Below are 25031 nucleotides of genomic sequence, written 5' to 3'. Positions count from 1 at the left end.
AAAGGCTGACCTAGGAAACATTGACACCAAAGGAACCACAGCTTAATATGTACATGGCACAATTCTAACAAATGTTATAAAAAACTGTACAGTGCCCAGCGCCGTTTAGCTGGATGGTAGGTAGCAGGTACGGAATAGCTTCGGAAACGGTCGCATGTTTCTTGAACTAGTTGCATTCAATAATGCAGGGGGGGGGGGGAAATCCCAAGTTCAAATGCCCCAATGCGTTAGAAGCTAAACAAAACCGTTAATACGCCACAAATGTCTGAGCAAAAACTGCGCGAGCTGTCGCGTTGCTGTAGCCGCGAAGTGTGTCGAGCCCTGAAAAGTGTCCCCGAGTTAATTTGAGGCATAGAAACTGCTGCAGACGAACAGTAATGACAAATTCGATTAGTTCACCCGTGTTTGCCTGACACTTTTAAAGAATGCTTTGTTTTATTGGGTACACCATGTCATGAGCATTGCCATAATAAGCATGAAAAGAGCCGTTTGTAGGGTAGCCAACCCGGAACGTCCTTGGCTAAGCTTCCTACCTCTTCCTCTTGGTTTCTTTCTCTTCGTTTGCCACTTAACAAGTGTGAGGAAAATTTCTTTTTTGAAACCTAGTCCGCGTGCTTAGCGCTGCGTTGCGACGGTGAGCTGGTTTACTACGAAGAATCGCAAACAAGCGGGCCAAGATTGCGCGAGGTGATTGCGCAATTAAAGAGCAACCACGCGCCGCTTTCGTGAGGGTCGATTAATTTTGGTTCCGCTCCGTTTTCAAAAAGCCGCGCAATACGACGCTGCGAGCGTCTCGATCGTGACTTCCGTGACGTCACATCCGTCAACAAAAAGCACGCAACAACAAACTGGCTGCGCTCGCCGCTCGCTCAGCATCGGCGCAGTTGACGGGCCCTGACGGCGACGGCGCGGGGACCTGCGAGCGCGGAGAACGACCAGTCGCGCTTTATTTTTGTTTCGGTTCGCTTCGTTTTGTTTTTCTAGTTTTGTTTTTCGTTCGCGCAGTGTCCGTCGGGTTTTCTTTGTTGCGAGTGGAGCGGGGACTGGTTAGACAGTTGGTGTGGTGCGAGTCTTCTTCGGCGGTCGAGAACGCCACGCGACGGACTTGCTCTCCGCTGAACGCGCTAGCGCATCATCGAACAGCTGCGGTTTCTCGGGCTCCAAACGCCGCGGCCGCGATGCCGTTCATCGGTCGGGACTGGCGTTCTCCGGGCGAAGCCTGGGTCAAGACCGGAGAAGGCTGGGAAAAAAAGAAGATCCTCGAGTTCTACTGTTGCGCCGACGAAAGGTACGACGTGTGTTTGTGTGTACAATATCACGACGCGCGTGCTAGTGTTGCACTTGTTTCTTCCGCGGCTGGCGTGCGTGTTGAGACGCCGTCTGTCGCTGGGTCTCTGCCAAGGACGAGCAATAACGGGACGGGCCATGTATCGATTCAGACGGACGGCCGAGAGGAAGGGAAAGAGATGGCGAAAGTGGGGAGGGAAAAAATGCTCGGGAAACATATTTCGCAGCTTTCTCCCATCTGTGAAAGTAGTCGGATAAACGAAATGCTGGCCGATTTCGTGGCTGACGAAATTTTTACCAGCCCGCGTTAGCTCGGGAGTACCCGTTCTGACAGCCCCGTGTACAGCTGTTGCACTCTACATGCGCATCGGTCGAAACAGCTGTAGAGGGAAGGATACGCGTCGAGACAATGTAAATGTATGGAGACTGGCGTGACATGATAGTGCGTGCGCAGTTCGCACCCGTGCAAACAACACTCCTGCTCTCGGGAGAAACAAAGGAATATTGCGATAAAGGCAGGCGCAGACGGCTTCGCCAGCACGCACTCTCTATTCTTACACCGTGCTTGAGAGCGATTCCAAAGTTTCTCTCCCTCTCTCATCTGGGTCCAGCTGATCCCGTCAAAATGGCGGTCCTCGGGCGCCCCTTGTCAGAGAGGCGGCGGGAATAGAAACGAAACAACGCTCTGGCAGCGGAGTTTATTCGCCTGCTCTCCCCCGCAACGACTTGCTGGAACGGCTCAGCTGTTGCTTAATGCGCGCTAATGTAGCACCGTGGCGTCGGTCCGTGCTTATGCAAAAAGTAGGCCAGTTCCTGCTCGGTAAAAAAAAAGACGCAGCCCGGCCCTTTTCTTTTCTCGTCCCCTGGCACATTGACGACAAAGGCGGGCAGAGTATATATGTGTGTATACAAGCTTGGGCAGGTTTGAGTGTGTGTTTTCCCAAGTTTATGGCGCTTTCTCCCTTCGTGCGTGTCACCATACGAACGCGCAAATGCATGCTTCGGGCCGGTTCTAACGTTGTTTTTTTTTTTTTTTCTTTTATCAGGTGGACATGTATACGTAGTCCGCCTTAACTACGCCTCTGTCTTGATATTTTCACCTGGGCGGTCTTTGTGGCCCGTTTGCGCTTTCAACCGCGAGAAAAGAGAGCATCCCAGAGAAATGCCGCGTCTTCGGGATTTGCGCGGAGTCGGAGAGCAGCTTGAATAGCAGCTGGGATGTCGAGTCGCTTAGCAACCGCTGTTTAACTTCCAAGGCGCGCAGCCGCCCGCGTTCTTCGTCGAGCGTGGTCGAACGAAGATTGCCGAAGCGGGAATAGAGCGCATGTCTACTGGTGGTCACGGTTGGAGTGATCCTCCTCGGCGATTTCTAGCGGTTCTAGGTTAATTGATACTCCTGTCTGGCCGACGCGCGAACTCCTATATTTACGGGAGTGCCAAGCTACTGCGACCCCAGTACGTGGTTCTTCGGACACAGAAATATACGAAATTCAGGTCTAAATGCGCGTGTGTATACACATACCGATCCAGCTGTTTAGAGTGACATTTTCCCTGTTTAACCTGCTGAATATTTGCTCACCCTGATGTTACGCACTTTTTTTTCCGCCATGGTTACGCGCATTGGAACCTGAAGCAAGTGCTCTCGTTCCCCTGAAACAATTTACATATCAAACGGAAACTATACTGAGCATCAACGTTTTTCGTATGTTCTTTTTCTTTGGTTTTTTTTCTTCTGTTTTAACACTTAAGGCTGCAGAAATCTAGCTAGAACGCGTTAGGGTATGGATACTAATCTGAAGTTAAAGGTGGTTTCAGTTTCGTTTTTTCGTATACAGCCGTGCATGCACGGTTGACTTGTTTACAAAGAGAGACGAGTCGTTCTTAGAACACTTGTGACACAAAGGTCGAATAGCGTAGCGTATTTTGAGAAACGGCACAGAGAGAAGTCGGATGTTGGCACGATAAAAAAATAAAAATGTCTACCTATTGCGCGATCGTTCCGCGAACCTCGCACACAAAGTCTGCGTCTGTGTTTCTTTTTTCACACGTACCCTTCTTTTCACACGTATGCCCCCCACCTCATTCCCCTTTATTTTTCTCAGTCAGTCGGTCCGTCACATCCTAGAGATCGCTGTTATCCGTGTTTCCGTTGTTTCCCCATGAGTTGGCCGCGCTCTGTAGCTCGGGCCAAATAAAAGTAAGGGAGGTCCGGACATCCAACAGAGCGCGAACGAGTTAAAAAGAACGAAAAAATAAATAAAGCGGCCATCGTTAGGCAGCGGCCGGTTGTTCGCTTCCTGCCTGGCAGCCGTGCGTTTCTCTAGCCGGGCATAGTCGCTGACCTATTTAGCCGTGCACGAAGATTATTCATGCTTGGGTTTATTTTTATGTATATCTTTTCATTTTCATTGCAGCGCGAACACACCATGGAGCGCGGGAGCACTGACGTGTCGTCTGCTGCTTTGCGCAGCTGTTGTGGCGGCCGTAGCACTACTTCTGCACCGGGAGCAATTCGAACGACTTGCCGCACTGAGGGACGAACGCGTTTTTCGATTGCGCTCGATCGCATTTAATTATTGCCCTTTCCCAGGCGCGCGCTTCGTTTCCGCCGCTTCCGCAAGGCGCTTTTGGAACGCGTCTACTGCTGCTGCTGCTGCGATGAACGTACGCGGGCGAGAAAAAAAGAAAGAAGACGTATCGGAAACAGTTGCCTAATCGCTCGACTCCGAGGTCGCCGGCGTCGCTCGCGCAGTTGGCTTTTTGCGTATCCATCCAGTTTCGTTGCTGGGGCCGCTCGCCAACTCGCCTGGGGCCGCTTGATTCATATATACTTTTGCCGCTTTCGTCTCGCGTCGAGAACGACGGTCGCAGTTCTTCGGGCTGCAGGGCGAATGTGTATGGGCGATTGAGTGGTGGATAAGAGTAAGCCGTTTCGCAGCAGCTGTGCGGTAGAGCGTACGTGTTCTAGGTGAAGGTGCTCGTGGTACGTTTTGCTTCTTTTAATGCGATAGCCCTGGTGTTAAGTGACTGAGCTACAGTGCTGTGGGAGCTTAAAACGAAAAGTGGCTTGACGTTAAAAAAAAAAAAAATGTGAAGAACCAACTCCGGTTGCTATCCGAGAATGCATTTAGCATGTTTTGGGAGATGGTTATTTGCAGAGCTATGGTACCACTGCGTGTTATATATGGTTGGCGCTCCCTTGACTACCATTGCCTTACCTGTATGCGGAAGTCACCCGCTTCTTTGAGTGCCATTTCCTCGACGACATGCAGTGTCTGCGACCAGAAGTACAGTGCCTCAAACGACAGCATTTCAAAATGTTGGCTGTCAAAAATGCATGGATGCTCTCCTTAAACCACCATCCTGCAATACCATGTGGTGGTATGGTGGGAGGTTTTTTTTACTGTTGTGTTAGACTGCACTATACTTGGGATCAGCCCTTGAATACGGTTTGACAGTTACAAGAAATCGTGGTTATAGTTGCTAAACGCATTAAAAAAATTGCATGGCTGCTTTTATCCTTCAGTTCGGGTAATCGCTCATGAGATGTGCTTGAATTTCTGAACACATTGACTGAATAAATGTATATTGTAGAAGATTGCTGAGAGCCTGTTAAGAGAAAGGAGATAATGGGAACAAGTTATAGTCTGCATAAAAAGCCCATCGCCTGGCCCTAGCATATATGCTAATAGTGTGCAATAGGAGCAAGTTCAAAACTTCTTTAATGTGGTTGATATATCTGGCTGGGTTCATCCACGGAGTGTTGCCAGTGAATTAGCAGACTACTTGCTGACAATACACACATATAAAACATCCATTTATGTGTGGAGAGGACAATCAAATATAATCACCATTTTGAATGGTTTCGTGAGACGTCACAGCGGGTTTTAAAGCATAATTTAAGCCAGCACAGAGTTTTGCAGAACTTGCCATTGCGTAATTGTAATAGTATTCTATGCCATCCTCTCCTGACCGGTCTCTCTTGGAAAATGCTGCCTGTAACGTGTCAGAGCAGGCATGTACTAGTGAACTCAAAAGCAATCTTTCTACTGACACTGTTTAATTATTGTCTTTATCAATGGAGTGTAGCCTAAGCAGACTATATTATTCAGAAATTTTTTTTCTTAGGGGAATGTGCCTTCATCGTCCACTCTTATTACTATTGTATAAATTTAGCTGTATATGTAAGTTGCTGTTTTTAACATCTTCGTTGTATGCCATGCCTCAACCTATACTATTAAATAAATACTTAATACAGTAGCATTTATAGAGGTTATTTAATGTGACCTCATAAGAGGCCTTAAATGTTGTATTAATGTCATTGCATTCATAGTGGCTCAAGAGTGGAAGGGAAAAGCTGCTTAAATGTTCACTTCAGGGGAGCGAACGAGTGCCCTATATCATAAAGTGGAGACTGCATTCGTTCATTAGGTATTCAAGTGTCAACAGGATATGTGGAAAGAAATCCCCGTTGTGACTTTTGCACTAAAATTATTGTGTATGTACTTATTGGGTGCCTTAAATGCTAAGCAAATAACATTGTCACATTGCCTTGAAGTGTTTGCTTCTGGGTTAGCTGGCTTTGTGGTCCATTTGTACGTGGAGCAACATTATGGTTGTGTAGCAATGGTATGGTGGAGGTTGTCCATGGTGATAAAAAAAAACCCTTCGCATATGTATTCGAACCTGACAACTGATAAAGACAGCGAAGCTGCATAAGCGAGGTCACACACCCTTCAGAACAACTAGCTAGGGGTCTCTTTGCTGGCTGTTCTTAGTGATGATTGATCACCGATGTCACCTGCACATTCTTACCGACATCCTGGTCATATGCCTGCCTGCTCCAGAGGTTCCATGCTGGCTGCTATTTACCCTCACAGCCATACATACCCCCCTAGCTGACGTCCAATGTAGAGCCTGTAAAACACAATGGGAGAAAAAAAAATTATGGATTACTGGCTTAAGAAAAACATGGAAACGCAGTGGTGTCTGTTTGTTTGAGGTGTACGTCAGGTAACTTTTATTTTATAATTGTTGATAATAGCATTTCAAAGCAAAAATTTGTTACTCCAAGGCAGGTTGTGTTGCTGATAGGTATTGACCACTCACGCCGTTGTACATCGGCCTTCACTGTAGAAGAAAGAAGGGAAAAAAATGGTACACACACTGCTTTGTTTTACTAGCCCAGACTGCAGCACCAAAAACACCAGATAGTGGCGACCAGGAAGCAGTTAGTTGGCACGTATGCTACTGCATTCTGCTGGTTGCCGACACATCACATCATGCTTATCCAGCGTTACTGAGACAAACAAACAATTCACCTTGTTTTCCAGTCTTGATTCTTTGGAACAGCCTGCTGAATACGACCTCCCGCCATCGTCTCCACCAAACTTGGGGGGTGGAGATACAGGAAGCGGTGATGAGTGCCTGGACATCGACGCCAAGCAGCGGCGGCTTTCTCAGCAGCCGTACTGCCAGATCACACTAAAGTGCACACGAGAGGTGAGGTTGCTCTATCCAGCTGAAGTTGCGAGTCCCTGTCAGTAGGCATTGGAAAAAACCTGACTGCGCAATCATGGAACAGCTGCACCAAGACTGTGCCATCCTGCTCCAATACTGCATGCTAGTGAAAAATTGCACCGAGACTGTGCCAAAGGAAGCATAAGAACAAAAACCTCATTTCATTGGCACGGCCTCACTAGTAAAACTGAAACCGATACATAAAGCATGCTTATTATCATCGTCATCTTTGTCATCATCATTCCAAAAATCGATAGAGCAGCGATAGCCATGGATATAGCCAATGCTGTCTGTGCTCCAGTTCCTGCATTTTCCACCCACAGAGGATCTCTGTACTGCCTCTGTGCAGTCCTGTTCGTGCAGTTTGTGTGGCAGTTTGGTGCTCCTCGTACCAGCATGGCTCAGAGTTCGAAGTTTTAAATTCAAAGTTTCTGTCTGCTGTTTCGAAAAATCCTTATTTTCTGCACATCCCTGCAGAGAAAGAGAGAGAAAAAAGAATTAAAAGCTGCATTGATGAAGCTACATGCGTAATTTCATGCTTACACTTGCATGTGAGGCAGCACATGTTAAAAGGCAGACACTTTCTTTATCAAGATAGAGGGGAAGGGGTTCCCAACAAAAGCCATTACCCCCAGACCTCCGGAATGTCTTAACCCAGCCCCCAAATGAGGTTATATTTATATGGCTCAAGGGTAAAACTTGGACAAATGAAAGAAGGGGAAGAAAGAGTGTGCTGATTTTGAACTGGTTTATACTTTCTGCAACAGAAGTGTTTGCATAATTTACATACAACAGCAACAAAAAAGGTTGAAAGAAATATGAACTAAATCTACACAAAAGGCACCAAAGAAACAAAACAAGATACAGCAAAGAGCAAAGTGTACTTGATACTCATGCCTGTGTTATGGAGCACCCATGTCCCATGGTTAAATTTAAGAAAAATGCATCTTTGTCAGATAGAGCAATCGAAGGTATGCCAATGCATTTGTTGTTGCAATGTTTCTTCTCAGATGCTTCAGTTATTTCCCATGTGATTCTATCAACAATCTTGCCTACAATGTATCGGAGTAATATCAAAGCTTCTGTTCTGAAAAAGATAAACCAATGGAAGTCACCTCTGTGTTTTGATTCCTTTCTTTTGCCCAAGTTCTAGCTCTGCACTGTTAGTTTTATTCGTGTCTAACTAACTGTGTTCAGTCAACTAGCTCAAACCTTGCCCCAGGGGCTCTGGAACAGAGGAGGGGAAGTTAACAGGTAAACCTTCATCCCTGAGGTCCAACCCCACTCTGATAAAGTAAATTGGGCCTCGGATTTGCACACACAAAAGAAGTTCGCATAAGCGAAATGAGCTCTGCATCCTGTCCCCGTACTAAAAATACACTTCCTGAAGCCTTGGCTTGCCCCAAGTTCACACAGAAATTTGGATCTGATCATCTGTCGAAGCCCTAAATTAATGAAGGTATGAATTGAACATCTTTTTCTTTGGAATTTTTTATTTATTTTATAGGTTCTACCATTTCACGCACATTTGTAAATCTTTAGTGAGCACTGGAGGAGTAAGCTGATGAAAAACTTCACAGCTGAGGTCTCGCAACACTTCTTGTCTTTGCAGGTTGCTGGCTACAACACCATCAGTGAAGCATTCCGTAGGCTAGACTTTCGCAATGGCATCAAAGATGTGCGGCGGTTCAACTACATCTGCAAGGTTAGTGAATGATTACCGGTTCCTTTTGTGGTTGTGGGTAACTGGACGCTGTGCAAGAGACTTCAGTGCAATCCGCTACTGACAGACCTGCCACTGCTAGGAACACCAGAACTGAATTGTGAGGCTTTACGCATTGCTAAGGGGCAGTACTAGTCTGTTTTGGGCAGAATCTGTTGCGTTATCCTGGATGTTGAATCATTATCATCACTGAAAAAGCACGCACAATGATTTTGAACGTGCTTTAATTTGCAAGCCAGTGTTTGAGCTTGAGCACCTTATTTCATGTGTTTGTTTAAACGTGTGCGTGCAGGGTGAATCGGTATACTGATTTATGAGCAAGTTCACCATCTGGTGCAGTTGACTTGCGTTTGTTCGTGCACTACAGTAAGAGACGAGGGTGGGTAACAGACTAGTTAGACTGGTAGGTCACACAACCATTTTTGCTGAGTTGTACTTTCCATGCATTTGTTTTTCTGTTAAAGTGCATCCAAACAGTGAACCAAACCAGCGATCGCCTGGTGACATTGCAAACATTACCTTGAAACATGTGCTTACTGCATCTCTTTAGGTTATACATGTATTCACATTATTTGTTTGTAGTTTGTATAACAGTATTTTGCTCAAGTTGCTACCTTGAAACGTGCTTACTGGATCTCTTTAGGTTATATATGTATTCACATTATTTGTTTGTAGTTTGTATAACAGTATTTTGCTCAAGTTGCATTTTTTTTTATGGGTTATTTGGCCTATTTTTTATTATGCTGAGGTTAATTTGCAGCCCACATTTGGTGCATAACATGTGTATGCTGCTTTCCATGCAAATATTTGAATAAAGAAAACCGCACTGAATTGTGGTGTACAGAAAGGCACACCTGGATAGGTGCTTGCAGCCCAACTTCACGCCACTTAGGACCGACACAAAAATGTTATATCCCATTTTTTCTTCTTTTTTTTTGCTAGATGGCTGCCAACTCCTTAACTGCAGTGTGGTGCCAGATCTCCTTGAACATGCAAAAACTTTTTATATCCTCTTTTATGTAACCAGTTTAAAATGTATGCTGAATGGTGTGTGGCTGCTTGGTGTAGGGAGTGTTGACAAAGGCTCCTCTATGAATCACGTAATTCAAGATAAGTGCATGTGGCATCACACACCGCTGACACACACATCTGTAAACCTGCTGCAGTGGCAGCAAGCCACATGTGTGGGTGACCGTGTTGCTGCATTGGCCATTCTTTCTTCTTTCATCCTGCACTTCTTTGCGTTCGACACAGGATGAGAAATTTCGTGTGCTACTGTAACTTCTTGGAATGTGCAGCACTCTTCGCCCCATCTCACATTCTTTCCACCTATTATCGCGTCGTCTAAAGCTTTTGGCAAGATGACCACAATGTATCTTTGACCACTGCACCGAGCTACACATCAGTGTCACTTGGCCCCCCTTCCATATTTGGGATTTGTAGAGGTACCTTTGTCAATACATTTTGACGCCAAGATGATGCTCTTCATTTGGCCCCCATTTCGAATTCACATAAAATATGGGATAATTCATGACTTGTTACACGTTCGAGAAATTGAGACCTTATACCATGACACAGATTTAGCACCTACTAACAAAGCAAAGGGAAGAAGAAAAGTTTTTTTGTCGGTGCTCTTTTGATGTTCAGTCTTCATTGCGAGTTGGCTATCGAGGCTGTCACGTGAATCCAATTTAGAAAGCTTTGCTCATGGCAGTTGTTTAGCTGCACAACACAGTGTTGGCGAATACTGGCTAGGCCGGCAGCTTCTGAAGGCCTGTGCGGTCTGTTTTGCTTTTGCAGTTGCTGCACCTCTTGATCACAGAAAACCTGACCACGCTGAGTGGGTGTGCCAGTCGGGTGCTGTTCACCATGCTCGAAGAGGTGGCGTCACAAGTCGCTGACAGTCGTCAGAACACTCACATTCTTCAGGTGCGGAAAAAAAGCAAGAAAGAACAGAAAAGAAAGCTGCTTGTTTGCTGGCGCTGTTTCTTGTGTCCTTGCTTGCCGATCGAAATTGTCTGCTTTGTACGTGTGTGTGTGTGTGTGTGTGCGTGTGTGAGAGAGAGAGAGAGAGAGAGAGAGAGAGAGAGAGAGAGAGAGTGTGTGTGCGCGCGCGCGCGAAAGTAAGAAAGAGGGTTAGGCTTTTTCAATATATAGCAGTAAAATGAAGGTGAGATTTTAGTGTCAGGAAAGAGGCGGATCGCTGACCATTGTCAAAGCAAGATGGCGTGTGGCTGATGATTTATTTATTATTATTTTACTCTGGTGAAAAAACCTTACAACCTGTTTCGTTATGGTCCGAACCGACGCCGAAGGTAGTACAGTGTTCCACAATTTCTATATTGGCTGCTACAAGGAAAGGAATAGAGAACATGGGCCAATCCTGAAGGCGGCACAGTCTAACAGCGTTTCAAAATGCTGGTTTCCATTAGGGGAGAATGGGAGAAACTGCCACACTCCCACTTTTATGAGCATGATGCGTGGCATGATGCACAGAAGAGGCACTTTAAGCTTGTGGCCGAATGGAAACTGGCCCTTGTATGTTCTCCCACTCATGCGATGCGACATGAGATATGCACCAGTGGTCCCAAAGGGCTAGTTGGCATTGGCACGAGAGATGTGCGATTGCAGCCTAATCGTTGGTGCATTGGGCTGCTGTGCTGGAAGACAGGTTTGATCCCACAATTTCTTTGTTCTTAATTGAAAAGGCTTGAAACGACACGAGACAGGAACCTTCACATTAGAAAATGAAAGAAAAAAAACAGCATTTTGAATGTTGCTTTAGTGATTGAACCGTTATGACGGATGGAATGCTGTTCACCAGGTGCGTCTCCAGAGTGTGCTGGTTCTTTGGGAAAGGCGCCGATCTGAAGCCTCTGCCTTTCGGCATGCCTATGCCATAGCCGTCTATTTCCGAGGAGTGACCCGAAAGTAACGAGAATTGTCCTTCTAATTTGCGTAACTCTTCTATTATTACAAAACTTTAATGAGCTTCAAAGTGCTCTTTCTGAGGCACAGTTGGCTTGTTCTATCACTTTATTTATTGTTCAAAACTGTTCTGGAACTCTTGCAGACTGATGACACTCTGTGATTCTGTCATTTTCTTTATTTCCGCTCCACGTAGAAAATGCTTTCCCTAAAGCTTTCATTTCAGTCTTGGCGGTAAGCAATTGCAAGGGCCAAGACGCGGGGAGTAGAGATGATGAGGTAGGATAGTGGCTGCCATCTCATTTATGTCTGGAAATTCAGCACATTAAGTGCTGTGTGAGTTGGAGTGTTTTCGTGGTGCACATGCCACTTTCCTGAGTTCTACAAATTTGGGTGTTTTCTTCTAACTGCATAACACAACCACTTGGCTACAAAAATGTAAAAATGCTGGTTGCACAAATTTAAAATGAACACGCTCTTCGATATAAAAAAATTTCTCGTGTGAGAACAGAGCTTGATAAACACACATGTTCTGTTACGTCGCAAAAGTGACGCAGATGGCTTAGGGGCTCAAAAGAAAGCAATGCAGCTTGCAGACAAAACTTTACTCAAAGGCAATGCATGGTCAGCTAATGAGGACGACGATGTAGTATATGCGCTAGTGGCACACGTCGGTAAAAGAATTCTAGTGATTTTTGGACACTCCTTCCCTGTACACACCTGTGCCTGCTGAATCATGGCAAAACTGTGGTCTATGGAGGCACCACTTATGTAGAGTCAGAATCATGCATTGTGGAAAGGCCAGTGACAAATGTTTCCCAGAGCTTAAATCATGCACTCTTGGTATTGCACAGCAACAGAGGACAAAAGATATTTGTGCTCTAGAAACGACAGTGATTCTCTATAGCACCAGGGGACGATTTTGTCCCAAAAGCAACTGGAAGCAAAACATTCATGTTTCACATGGCACTATCATTCTTTTATTAATGCCAAAGAATTTTTTTCTCTCTGTCCCTATTTTTTTTTTTTTTGTCAGCCACAAGCACCAAAAATGTGATAAACATGCCAAAGATGCCTTACTTAGCAGCAGAACCGCCAGAGTTCAGATGCCAGCTATAGTTCATTTATTTCCGAACGAGCCAGCAGGCACAGAATATGCAGGAGAGGCTATATGACCATGCATACAGCATCTACACATTGCCAGTTTTCCTTCTAGTTAGTTGTAGTAAACAATGCACCTGTGCCCAAAGAGTCACGAATCCTGTCTCTGCAGCTTCTCCTGGAAGACCTCGAGCGGACGCTGCGCAAGTACCACTGCTGGGGTCGGCCCCTGGGCTCGAGCCAGCTGTGGGAGCAGCATCTGCAGACCCTGCAGCGCATCTGGAATGTGCAGCGGCACATCGACCTCTCCAACCCTAAGCCGGATGACGACACGCCCCAGTTTCCCCACCTGCCTCCCGAGCTGCTTAGGGAAGTTCTGCTACGTCTGGCCGACTACAGGTGAGCACTGCACTTGCAGTGAGCAAACGGTGGAGACGAGTTTGCGAAGCGCGCATGAATTTGCAAAAAGCGACAGCTTGATGCACGTTTGTGAATGTTTGTTAGCGTTTTCAGCTTCTGTTTGTGCATGCTCAGTATCTGGCAGGTATGGGCATAGTTTCTTACTTATTAATTTCTCATAGAAAAAAGAACTCGGTGACATTATCCTTGACAATGACGCGGGTGGTCGAAAGGTTTCGTTTTCGCTAGACACTGCCAGCCGCGCTTTCGCATTTCAGTACTTTTGTCATCGCACAGTGCTAAGCTGGTTTCGCTGGTGTGCGGAACTCGCACAAACTGCAAGTAGCAGAGAGAATTCCAAGTCAATTTAATGTCGAGGGATGCCCGAACGGTCCATGCCACTTTACCAAGGACAGCTGCAGCGGCAATTCCAATGCTCTGTTTTGGCTTGGTTTCTCCATGACCATGCATTTGCGTGTTGTGCAAAAAACCATAGCGCCCTCTGTTGGGTGCAGTTATACTTGCCAATGCCAGTAAAAGGCGGTGATGGCATATGCAACATCACCATTCCCCGCTTGGGGGCGGGCGATTTGAATTGTGCTAAAGGTGCGAGGACCCTTCAGACACAATTTCCTCTTAAACTAAGTCTTTTCTTGACATGAAACAAGCACTCCGAGGTTTCTCGAATGTATTTTAACAGTACACATTGACTTAATATTTGCCTTTAGTAACATTGTTACATCACTTATACCACCATTGCGATTAAAGCAGATTGGGAGCATCAAACACACACACAAAAAAAATTCACTGACTGTTACGATACTCCCTAATGTGAAATTTGAGCACAGCTCTATACATGTTTACATTTCACAACATGTTGGCTGGCCTGGACAATCTGTCTCTTTGGCACGTCGCAAATAGAGCGAAGTGTGGCGCGACTGCCTCGCTAATCTGGAGATCACGAGAACCAGCGCGAGAGTGATGCATGGGCGCGATTCACAGCAACCGCCGCCACCGCCGGACCTCCCAGATGACACGCGCTACTCTGGCGCCATCTCGTAGCCTGCTTGTAGCCATCATCACCACACTACGCTTTTCTTCTTACACTTTCACCATATCCTTCTCTGCTTTCCACCTCATCGTTCGTCTTTCATCCCCCACATTCGCTTTCATCTTTCATTGTGCTCCTTCACTCAGTTATGCTGCTGAAGCTTGCCACAAGAACGGGCTCCTAAGAACAGCACTCTAAAATCATGGTGAAAATACGGATGATGACTGCCACAATGCCATGAGAAGCCTCAGCAGAGGTCTCTGACATTCATGATTATTAGAGAGCCTGGCATCATCGGCCACAGTTCGGCGATTCCCGAGTTAATAACACATCTCATAGGTGGGATAAGGACTCTTGTGTGACAGTGGCGCATACCACTTCTGGGGGATTGGCCGAGAATGCACACACAACCCAGTTTCACCATACCCAGTTGCACATATCCCATGGCTCAAGTTGTCCATTCTGCAAGAGAGGTAGGAGCCAGCACCCACAAGGTGGAAGAAAAGGCAGAGAAAGCATTGCCTTAATATGGTCGAACCCACTTATAACAATATTCAAGTGTCTTGGAAATTCCATTGTTGTAACCGATAATTGTTATAACTGGGTTGCATGAAGAAACCAAATAGGGGGATGGCAGAGCTGATGTGAGAAAACTATAACGGCGGGGGAGGACAGTGCCCGTCCCCACCAAATTCCTCCATCCGGCTGCTGATTGTGTTCACTCGTTTAACTGCTTCATAGGCGCTCCGATCGCATGTAACAAGCCGCGGCTGTCAGCGTTAAAGAATGGCACTGCTATAACAACTGCAAAGAGGGGTCACGGGCAGCAAGCGATATGCGAGCACCGCCGAGGCAGTGCTTTGGTGGCCCCAAAAGAGGCCTTTTAAATAATGCAAGAAGGTTGCCAGAGCAGCTTGTCAGCTTGCCAGCAGAAATGCTGAGGCAAGAGCGCCACAAGCATCTCGCCACGTACTTCGCACTTGCTTGCACGAGAAAGCCCTATGTCGCACCCTTGCATGCTTAATGCAAAGCTTGCCGACATCCTTCTCCAAGGCATCCAGGTGCGCCATGTAGTGCAGCAGAGGCTTCCTGGCGAAAAATTCCGGAGGGATTGAATCATCTGCCAAGCCTGCTGTGAGGACAACGTTGAGGCAGCCTGTCCTGCCACGTCATCACTGCATTCTTCGCCGTTGCTATCCGATGCAAGCACGTTCGCAGCGATCGCCTCATCGGTTAGAGGCACTTAGTTTCCACATCTATAGCCGTGCACTTTCTTTTCACCGGCAACATCGTGCATTGCCGATGATCAGTGGGCGGATCACCCATCATCCATTTTGGTGGCGAGTCAAACAAGGCTGAGAAACTACGTGGCCAGGAAAGATTTCAATGCAACCAACAAAGGCAAATGTGAGGGATTAAGCTGTTTGCAGAACTGCACTGAATGAGGCCAGCGAGCAACGTGCGAGCAGTGCAGTTGGCGCGGTCCATTCGTGTTTTAGAGGCTGGCACGGTGTAGAGCTATGGAGAGGCGCGTGAAGGAGGCTGGAAAATGAGTGTGTGGCGGCTCTTGGAGCAGCCGGCCATTATCAAGGATTTTGCATTTCTCTGCCTTTTGGCTCGGACACCCAGAAGCCAGACTTCATCATTATAACCAATAATGCGGCATTGGGGCATTGTGTACTTGCGGACAACTTTCTGTGGCAATTAAGGGAAAACTACAGAGGCAAAGCATGCCAAGTGAGAGCGCTTCTGAAAAGAATTCCACGTTTTCATCCACCGTCCCTTGTGGATAATGCATGCGTCGATTCAGCATCTGTTCCGAGCAACCAAAAGCACTGTCACATGCTGGCAAACTACTTGGCGCAGTAACACATCTGCAGGAGCTCCACCCCCATAGCTTTCCCTTCATTGCCACAGAAAGTTGTCCCCAAGTGTAGTAAGTGGGTTATTTCACCATGAAAAACATACAGAAGTTGACGGTGCAGCAGCTTCTCATTGTTATAAGCGATATATTGTTAATACTGGTATTGCTATAAGTGGGTTCAACTGTAGTACAACAAGGTAAGCACTTGCTTTTTAGGGCTTTACACACACACACTATTGTTGTCAATGAAAGCCAGGATACAAGATAAACAAAAGGGGGAGAAGGTGGAGCGGATGAGTAAATTAGCTTACACCACAAAGTCCAACCATCCCGCGCATCTGTAGAACCCGCCTCAGGTTACATTTTGCTTCCAAGTGGAGATAGACAGGTGGAGCTGCACACTCTAGAGGCCAGTTGAAGCAAGGGAAACATTGAGGGGTGACCACTTTGTGGTTTTCTTGCGCATATGCAATGTGCTACAGTGTCGGTGTCAAGTCAACACAGCAGCGGAATCATGATGCGCCTGCATTGGTTCTCTCCACATTTCGAGAAATTATTTCCTCGATATTCTGCTAGCACAAGAAAGCCTGGTTGTCCAACAAGAACGAGCGCGCAGTTGTCAACCATTATATGCATAAACAGTCAAGTTTGCAAGTGTGGCATATTTCCATTTCGTCAGTGTTGGCAGACAAGTGTGAGCTGCACCGCCTTTGCCCGATGCTTGTGGCACGTATGAGTTTATATAGGAAAAATCTGGGGAGTACGCCTAGGTACTATGGAGGCCTAACCATTTTGCTCCGTACATCCCTAGCCAATGGCAATGCCCATTACGCGAGAACCAGTGCTTCCGTTCAAACGAGATCACAGTGGCCAATACAGTCTGTAATGAGGAAGAATACAAAACAACAAATTTGCAGTAACAACATGTCATTATTTATCGGTCTGCGGCCACTAAAGTGGCGTCTACCTAAGTCCCCACCCCTGCACTTCACACCAGGTGCCTTGTGGGGTTCTGACCGCTCCATTGTAAAATACTTTTTTTTCTTTCTTCATTACATGGAGAACAAAACTGAAAATATATTACAGAGCGAAAATCGCTATGCACTCAAAACTTGGAGTAGACACACACGTGTCCAACAAGTGCATCCAGTCTGCAGAAGTCCCAGCGCAGTGTAAACACTTCTCACATAAACTGCACTTTCACAATACATTGAACTCTCGGTAAGACGAACTCGGTTAAGACGAACACCATGGGAATGTTTGTTTGGTTTTCCATAGAGTAAATGCAAAAAAAAATCCACTTAAGACAAACTGCCTCAGATGTGCTGTTCGATTAAGACGAACATTCAGAGTGACTGGCACCAAGCATGGTGTCGGCGCACACAGGTGAACATGAGCACATCACACTCGATGACCATGGATGCTCACTGTCAAAACGCTGGCATGAGGAATCATGGCAGCAGCAGCGAGTGAAGTGACCTTTGCACTGTCTATTGCTTCCAACGCAAACTGGGCGGTGAGAACACAGCATACGCAAAGCTACGAGCCATCAGCCCACCTAGACTGTGCCCCCAAAGCACATCGCATTCAAGATAAAGCCGGCGCAACTACGCATCGCCGAAGTACAACAACCCCCTCCTTCCCCTCCCCGGTGCCATGCACGTGAAATTGAGCCGCCATAGTTGGCTCACCATCGCATGCTTTCACTCGCACACAGTGTACGGCGCGCGAGGACAATGTTATCATGAGACGAACCCAGTACGTCTGCATCGCAGACGAAACCTGTAGCAACTGCCAATCAATCAAATCATAGGAGGTCAACCCAATGTGCCACTTCCTACCTTCCCCCTCCACAATGTTTCACCTCTTTTCTCCTTCCCCACTTCACTCCACGTCACCTAGACTTTCCTCTAGGTTGCGTTGCTTTGCCGTGCGCTCCTTCGTACTTTCGCTAGCTCGGAGCTTACACGATGACCTGTGAGGCGGCAGATGCATACTTGAACTCCCAAGTGAACTTTTTACAACAATGCGAAGGCACAGAAGGATTTTTAATGTCATTAAGTGAGATGACATGTTTGTGGCTGCTTGCAATTTGCACAGAAACGTCAAACATCCATATCGCAGACTGGATGAAAGCAAGCAAGATTGCCACTTGAAAACAGTTTTCTATTAATTTCAGCTAAATGAATGCTTTTTATGTTATTTTTCTCCCGCTTTAAATCTACTTCATTTACAGTTTTGAAGTAAAATATTTGGATGCACCTGGTCACATTGCCAATTATTCTTCTGATAAGACGAACAAATTTTCATGGTCCCTACGAGTTTGTCTTCAAGGGAATCTACTGTAGAAGGATCTTGTAGATCACAAGTTTTCGGCATGCCGGTCACACAGTCTAGATTTCCAGAGGCTGTATAGACCCAGTACTATGGCGTGATGTCAATATCCTTTCTAAGCGTCCATTGTAAAATGTCCCCTAAAATATGGCATCTCTACAATCTATGAAATAGTGATATATGGACACGAAAGACGAACAGAGCTATATTTTATTCCGGTGTAACTTGCGGTCACGTAGTGCTGCTCATCTAGGGACAAAAGGGCGAAAATCTGTCCGTGTCTGTAGTACCTAGGTGCAGTCACAACATTTCTCTCTTGCAACTCGGGCATGCGTATGCACGTCAGGAAAACGTGGCGTATCTCTAGCATTTCAGTGCCCTTGACAAAAAAAAACCCATGTCCAAATGCGAGGACATCACCAGCCCACAGCTCAAACTGATAGCTTGAAAAACGACTGGGAGAGGGATTTTCCTTATGTCTAGTCTGATGTATCTCCTTGCCAAAACGCATCCCACCCCACTTCCACCCCCCTTCTCATCATCATGTGGGAGGTTTAAACATCTCTGGGATGAGATTCCCACCTTTGAATGCGAAATTAGCATACCGAATGCCAAATTTAATTATTAATATTTCGGAACACTGGTACTCCAGAAGTGTTTAACAATATGGAGTTGTCTTCAAATACCTAAAATAAACATATGCCATAATCACAAAATTTTAGAAATGTGAATTGATGAATCCTTGGTAATATGCACATACAGACCTTACTTTTCCACGCTAGTGGTGTCCACCAAAGTGTATAAACCACCTGTGCGAGCAGTGTTTGCGTAGCTAGCGTAGCCTTTTTTCGTTATAATTACTGATGCGCATTCATCCAGAACAAGACGCCAAGGCTGCAGATGTACGGCTGAAGAGTTTGTGAGATTGCCATGTAAAACTGCGAAGCGTGCGGCAACACTTTGGTTGCCTTCATCATTGTAGGGACCTGGCCAGCAGCGGAGAGGCGCACCCAGTGTTGGCGGCGCTGCTGCAAGAGGAGCACGTGTGGCGGCGGCTGTGCCTCTTCCACTTCGGGCCCCAGCTGGTGGAGCAGTGGCTTCAGCAGCCGCCAGAAAAGCTCGACGGTGCCCCCGGGTGGCAGCGCCTCTTCCACCGCCTCCGGAAGAAGCATGGCCTCCGTGAGGAGTATGCAGATAGCCTGCTGCTCTGCCGCTACTGTCGATGCCTCTTCTGGAAGGTGCTTGCATTTATTTACTTATCTAACATACCCTCAGGGCCAAAGGTGTTAGAGTGGGGAGTGGGCTACAAACTATCAGAAATCAAAAAACAAAAATTGGCAAGAACATGAGGAGGTGTTCTTGAACAAGTGTGATAGTCTTTGGTGGCGGTTATTTGTGTAGGTAGGCGATTCCACTTTTCTGATATCCGTTGTAAGGATGACTGAGAAAAAAAGCGTCAGTTTTGCAGAAAGGAATTACAACTCCTTGTGCATGGTTCGAGCGAGATTACACATATTGCGGAGACAATGTAAACTCGGTGTGGAGGTGAGGATGATGAAATATGGTGTGAAAAATGCCTTAACAAAATGACTTGCAATGGCATGGCAAGGGATGATAGGTCAAGGCTAGATTTCTTGGACAGTATGCTCGCTATTTTGTAGTAGCTTGAAAGAATGAAATGAACAGAGTTATTTTTAACTGTTCTTGAGTGAATGTATTCAGGAAAAGCATTGTGCAAACCTTTACACCAGTGTTGGCAACTTGACAAAACAAGCTACTAAGGTTATAGAAATTTTAGTAATTTCAACCTCTTAACTGCCAATGATGGGTCATAATACACAATGTCTTTTGCTATATTTTTTAACAAGAGCACTAAAATAGCTATAACCATTGCTAGTACAATATATTTAGAAAAAAACAAAGAAAGGATGGCATGAAGTAAAGCAATTTAAAAAAAAATTACTTTGCATCAATTTTTCGAAATTTCTCACGCCGTTTAAGAGGCTAAAAACAACTGTTCTTTTTGAGTCTTAGTGAATTCTCTAGCGACTTTCTTACTGACATAAGTAGCCCGTAAATTCCTGAAGGGACTTTTCCCAAGTTCTTTGGCTCAACCCCATATTTTTTCACTGGAGATATATATGTGCCTTTATTTGTTTATACTTCTAAATACACGCCAAAAAGCTTATTAGTAAGCAATCTGGGTGCACTAAAGCCATACCTAGCAACTCTCCCGAATTGTTCATAAAGTTTAGGAATTTGGTCTTGTTTCACAGCTTTGTGAATGTTGCATCAAGCTCTATGAAAAATAAATTCTGTTTTTAAAGGTTCGCTCTTTGACCTCTGAGCCTTCTGTTAGAAGTCTTGTGTTGCTGAAAGGGCTCAAAAGGTGCACTTATTTCAATACATAGTCCCTGCTGAAAGCAAAGCCAACAACAGTAAAGTTGCTAAAAAAGGTCACCATAATCTAGACGAGGGGTTCCCAAACTTTCTGCATTTTGGGTATCCCTCCTGCATTTCCAGAGTGCCACGGGATCCTCTTCACCCCCCCCCCCCCCCACCCTTCATTTTCTGGCTGATATAAGTCAGCCAATATAAGTCAATATAAGTCTATATAAGCCAGCAATAAGCCTTGAACGCCGCTGCTGCAATGGTATTTCTCTCGAAGACTACCAAAGTGCAGGTGTGGCAGTTTAATTGTTAAATTCAAGCTCTAATGTGAAAATACACCAAATATGGGGGGGGGGGATTCGTTTTGGCCGTTTACGGAACCCCTGGGTTCCATGTAACCCAGTTTGGGAACCCTTGATCTAGGCTGTGTTGCTTGTCAATCTTTGCTGTTGATTGTACGCTGTATCTAGAGTCAAATCATCATTAATAAATTGCATAAAGGGTAATGACCATTTTGGAAAGAAAATGACAGGATAATGCAGTGGCTAGCAATGGTATGACTTGTTGCCTGTAAAATTGTACCGTTAAGAGTTGGCACATCGTCCCATTGCTTTCACACCATTTAGCTTGTTTTAGTGCTATTGCTTCACGTTGTCATGTGCAGACAGGCCCCAATGCACAAAGTGTGAGACCGGGCTAGTTGGTATTCCATAATGATATAACCAGCACAAAAGTAGACACGGAACACAAAAAGAAGTGACAAGAACAGCGTTTGTCTACTTTCACGCTGGTTAAATCATTACCCAATGTACACCATTTTATAAAAAGAAGACATATTTTCAAAAGTGCCTCATGTTGCAGGGAGCTAGGCAACATGTCTTCTTGTTTGATTCTAGATCTACTGCAGACCCAGTGTTAAAACCCTTCCCAGTGACCCAGTGTGCTAGTGCTGAATATGTTTGCATAGTGTGTGCGTGTGAAGCGGATTGGGTGGTGTAGCCATGGTATGCCAGCAGCAACAGCTGCAAGGGTGACGCAGCTAGAAGACAATACCCTCATCATAAAACACTGCCGCACCACCAAGCCTTGCCTAATTCATCGCAACCTTGCATTCATGCAGTCCTTTGGCCACCCCTGCCTCAACTCTTCACGAGAGGAGGCCGCGGAGGAGGCCAACAGTGGTGCTGTGATGCCGACAAGCGCATTGCCCATGTGCATTCCCGTCACCCCTCAGGCGTTTCTCCAGTTCTTCTCGCTGTGAAAGGTGGTGGTCTGCCAGTGCCAATGTTGTTCCAGAACCAGAGCTGTTGCCGTTCCCGAGAATGGTGCTGGCAGCTGACGACGCAAGTGCTGCCACGGCGTCGGCATGTCGTTTCCCTCCTGTCCACTTTGAAAAGGCAGCCTACTCAATCTTGTTGTCTTCACATTTTTTGGCTCTTATCTTGTCAGCACTTTTGGTCAGAGTGCGTTGCATGCCTGCAGAAGGGGCATGTCGGGTTTTTTGTCAAGTTGGAAAAGGGAGTCGTTCTTGCCACGGTGTCATTCATTGGTGTTGCTTCCAGACAGCATTACCTTGTCACTATATGCAGGCTTGGAGCTAGGATTGTTCCTTTGCGGTGTTTGGTTATAACATGTTTTGCATGTTAGCCGGCGCGGTGCAGTTGTACCAGGCTGTACTGTAGTCACATATCAGTAATCATTGTCATTCTCTCCTGAAATCGCTGGCTTTAGTGCTGTGTGGCAGGTGCCTTTATGTTGGCAACACTTGCATGCATTTCTCTTTATCAAGAGGAATGTAACCTAGAATGCCATTATACTGAAAGGAAGTGCACCTAAAATAGTGATGATTACTTTTGTCATGTAAAAATTAGAAACATGCACTATCCTGTCTATATTGTAGCCATCTGGTCTTACAGACAAGGCAGTGTGCATTCATGGCATGCGTGACATTATTTGAAAGCATGCCAAGTGTCTCCTACTATTTGGAGAGCAATAGCCTCATTTTTGAAGGACTTGTTGGTTGAATATGTTACTGAAAAATTAGTCAGTTAAATTAGTCTGACAACTCATTCAAAATTGATGCCATCTAGGACTGTATTTTCAGCCTGTCACTTTTGGGGATTTCACTCTCAGTGCACGTACCATTGGATAAGCCAGCATACATCCTTGGATGCTTGTCCCTCCAAATGTGGCATCGTATTGAACTTTGAGGCATGCAAATGAGAATGTGTTCCTGAGCATAATTGATCAAGAACATACACCCCATCTTTATATATATATACACACACAGTCGACTCTCGTTACAGCAGACCCTGATAATCCTACAAAAAACGACCGTAATGTCAAAAGTCCGGAATATCCAAAACGCCTTACTTCCGAAACTTTGGTCGCGATGTCTGACAACGTTATAACAAAAAATTAGTAATGAACGTCCAAAGTAAAAAACAAAAAAGTCGCAGTTTCGCCTAACAGGCGAAGCATCGATCTTGAGAGCAAATTAGTAGACAGTTATGTGAAGTAAGGATAGTAGTTTTATCTCGCTCAATAACCGCGGAAAGTCATTGTCAAAAAGTTGGAGTGAGTAAGCGCGGCAGCAGCAGCAAGTGAATTGACCTTCGTGCTATCTTGCTTGAACGCGAACTAAATGTCGAAAGCACAGTGCATACAAAGCTACCGGCACTGGGCATAATTTGTCCACATCGCAGGTCGCTTTCAAGATATGGCAGCCGTGTCATAAGCAGCAGCCGCCGGAGAAGAACCCCCCTCTTCCTTACCACCTCCGGTTCCTCGCACGCGAATGAAGGTTGCATGTTTATGCCCCACCTTCCTCTCTCGTGCATGCAATATTGAGATATTGAGCGGCAATCGTTGGCTGACCCTCGCAAGTCAGATGTCAGCCCGTGTCGACATGGCAAAAGTATGTTTTATACGCCTGACTTTGAAAAAAATTACTGCTAATTCCGTCTGCTGTAGCTGGTAGTCCGTTGTAGTGTGGTCCGTTAAAAGCAAACTTTGTTGCATTAATAAAATAGGTAGAATAAGGTTGAAATATGGTCTGTTATATCCGAAAATCTGTTGTATGCGGGTTCGTTGTAACGAGCGTAGACTGTATCTGGGTAGCTAAAGCTTGTTGCTGGGGGAGTTGGTCGTATAGTTTGTTGCCGAGTTACTCGAGCCAAGGGGACACATAGAATAACGCTCACTGTTCTCATCTACATGTCGTGTATTTTGATTGCGTCAATACTTGCAGCTCGTCTAAAGTCGAACGTCTTCATAATGAAGTGCTCGCGGCCACCGAAATCATTTCTTATACAGGCCACTTCGTTGTACAGGTGCTCGACTGTACCTGTTTAGTATGACGGTAAACTAAAAATAATTCAATGAAACCTATAGGTTCCACTGAGACATGTCCCTGCAAGCCTATCTAACATTCCTTTAAGAAGTTGTAGTTTGTGCTATGGGTAGTGTTTTGAACGTTCGCGAGTTGTGATATTTGTACTGGTCAATAATAGCAATACCGAATGGCACTCCTGCTTGAAAGTCTAGATGAGGGTCTAGATTATATATTTCTGAACATTAAACAAATTTGCGTGTAGTAAGACTACTTTCACTGTGCAGGATCAATAACGTTTTAAGGAAGTGTTTTGTTCCCAGAAAATTGATTGTTTAAGTCATTGCCTGCCGTGAAAAGGGAGGCGGTTCCGTTAAGTGTCGAAAGTTCTATGTTTTCTTTATCCTAGTCTGTTATGGAACATGCCTGCAGCTTTTACTGGTGCATATCAAGGCTGTTACTATAGTGAACACAGCCAAAGAAAAACAGTTAAAAAACAAAGAATGCAACAAGATGGTTTAACATTGGATCTTGGCAGAAACGCTGGCATCTGACACCGCATGTCAGTGCTGTGGGGTAGAGGTTACGTTAGAACCTTCTCCCAGTATTGCGAAATTGGAAGCCAGTGGAATGGAATCGTGGCAAAAGCGCCGCCTGATACTTGTTTCCAACTGAGCCCCTGTTATGATCACCGGTGCTTTAGAGTTTGTACATATGTATGTAGGCTTATATATGAGCTATATTTTCTATACAGAAATCTTATTTCAGTATTTAAAAGGCATAAAAAATAATGAACTTAAAAAAATGTATATTAATACGTTTGTCTGCAAGCTGAGTGTGTTCAGTGGAGCAAAGAAAGGAACGAACACATCAGCACTGTGGAAAGAGAGCTGTTGAATGTTGAAGAGTTTGTGTGAAATGTAAATGTTGAGGAAACTTGCATTCCCTCCCCACCCCCCTCTTTATTATTATTATTTTTTGTTAGTTACTTCTCGTAGCTCTCTACACTCCAATCCCAAAGGGAAAGAGTAGCTTGCGATTAAAGGCAATCCACTCGAATTTTGGTCCACTTCGCATTGCGTGTTGCGGACAAAATAGCAGT

General features: G+C 45.5%; 1 protein-coding gene across 1 annotated transcript; it reads left to right on the top strand.

Moving 5' to 3' along the window:
* Positions 1-333: 333 nt before the first annotated feature.
* On the top strand, positions 334-25031 carry LOC142557558 (F-box only protein 25). The gene is made up of 7 exons (XM_075669495.1): positions 334-1288; positions 6621-6789; positions 8420-8512; positions 10331-10459; positions 12732-12958; positions 19190-19445; positions 21719-25031. The coding sequence occupies exons 1-7, from the start codon at positions 1179-1181 to the stop codon at positions 21857-21859; spliced, it is 1125 nt and encodes a 374-aa protein (XP_075525610.1). The 5' UTR covers positions 334-1178; the 3' UTR covers positions 21860-25031.

The sequence above is a fragment of the Dermacentor variabilis genome, chromosome 9 (genome assembly GCF_050947875.1).
Source record: "Dermacentor variabilis isolate Ectoservices chromosome 9, ASM5094787v1, whole genome shotgun sequence".
Lineage (NCBI taxonomy): Eukaryota > Metazoa > Arthropoda > Arachnida > Ixodida > Ixodidae > Dermacentor > Dermacentor variabilis.
The sequence above is the reverse complement of the archived record's forward strand: the minus strand, read 5'-3'. Positions and strand labels throughout refer to the sequence as shown.

Excerpts from the sequence above, each read along its gene's own strand:
- LOC142557558 (XM_075669495.1), top strand. The coding sequence starts at position 1,179 with ATGCCGTTCATCGGTCGGGACTGGCGTTCTCCGGGCGAAGCCTGGGTC. Across the intron at positions 6,790-8,419 it reads CACTAAAGTGCACACGAGAG|GTTGCTGGCTACAACACCAT; the intron begins GTGAGGTTGCTC and ends TTGTCTTTGCAG. Across the intron at positions 10,460-12,731 it reads AGAACACTCACATTCTTCAG|CTTCTCCTGGAAGACCTCGA; the intron begins GTGCGGAAAAAA and ends CTGTCTCTGCAG.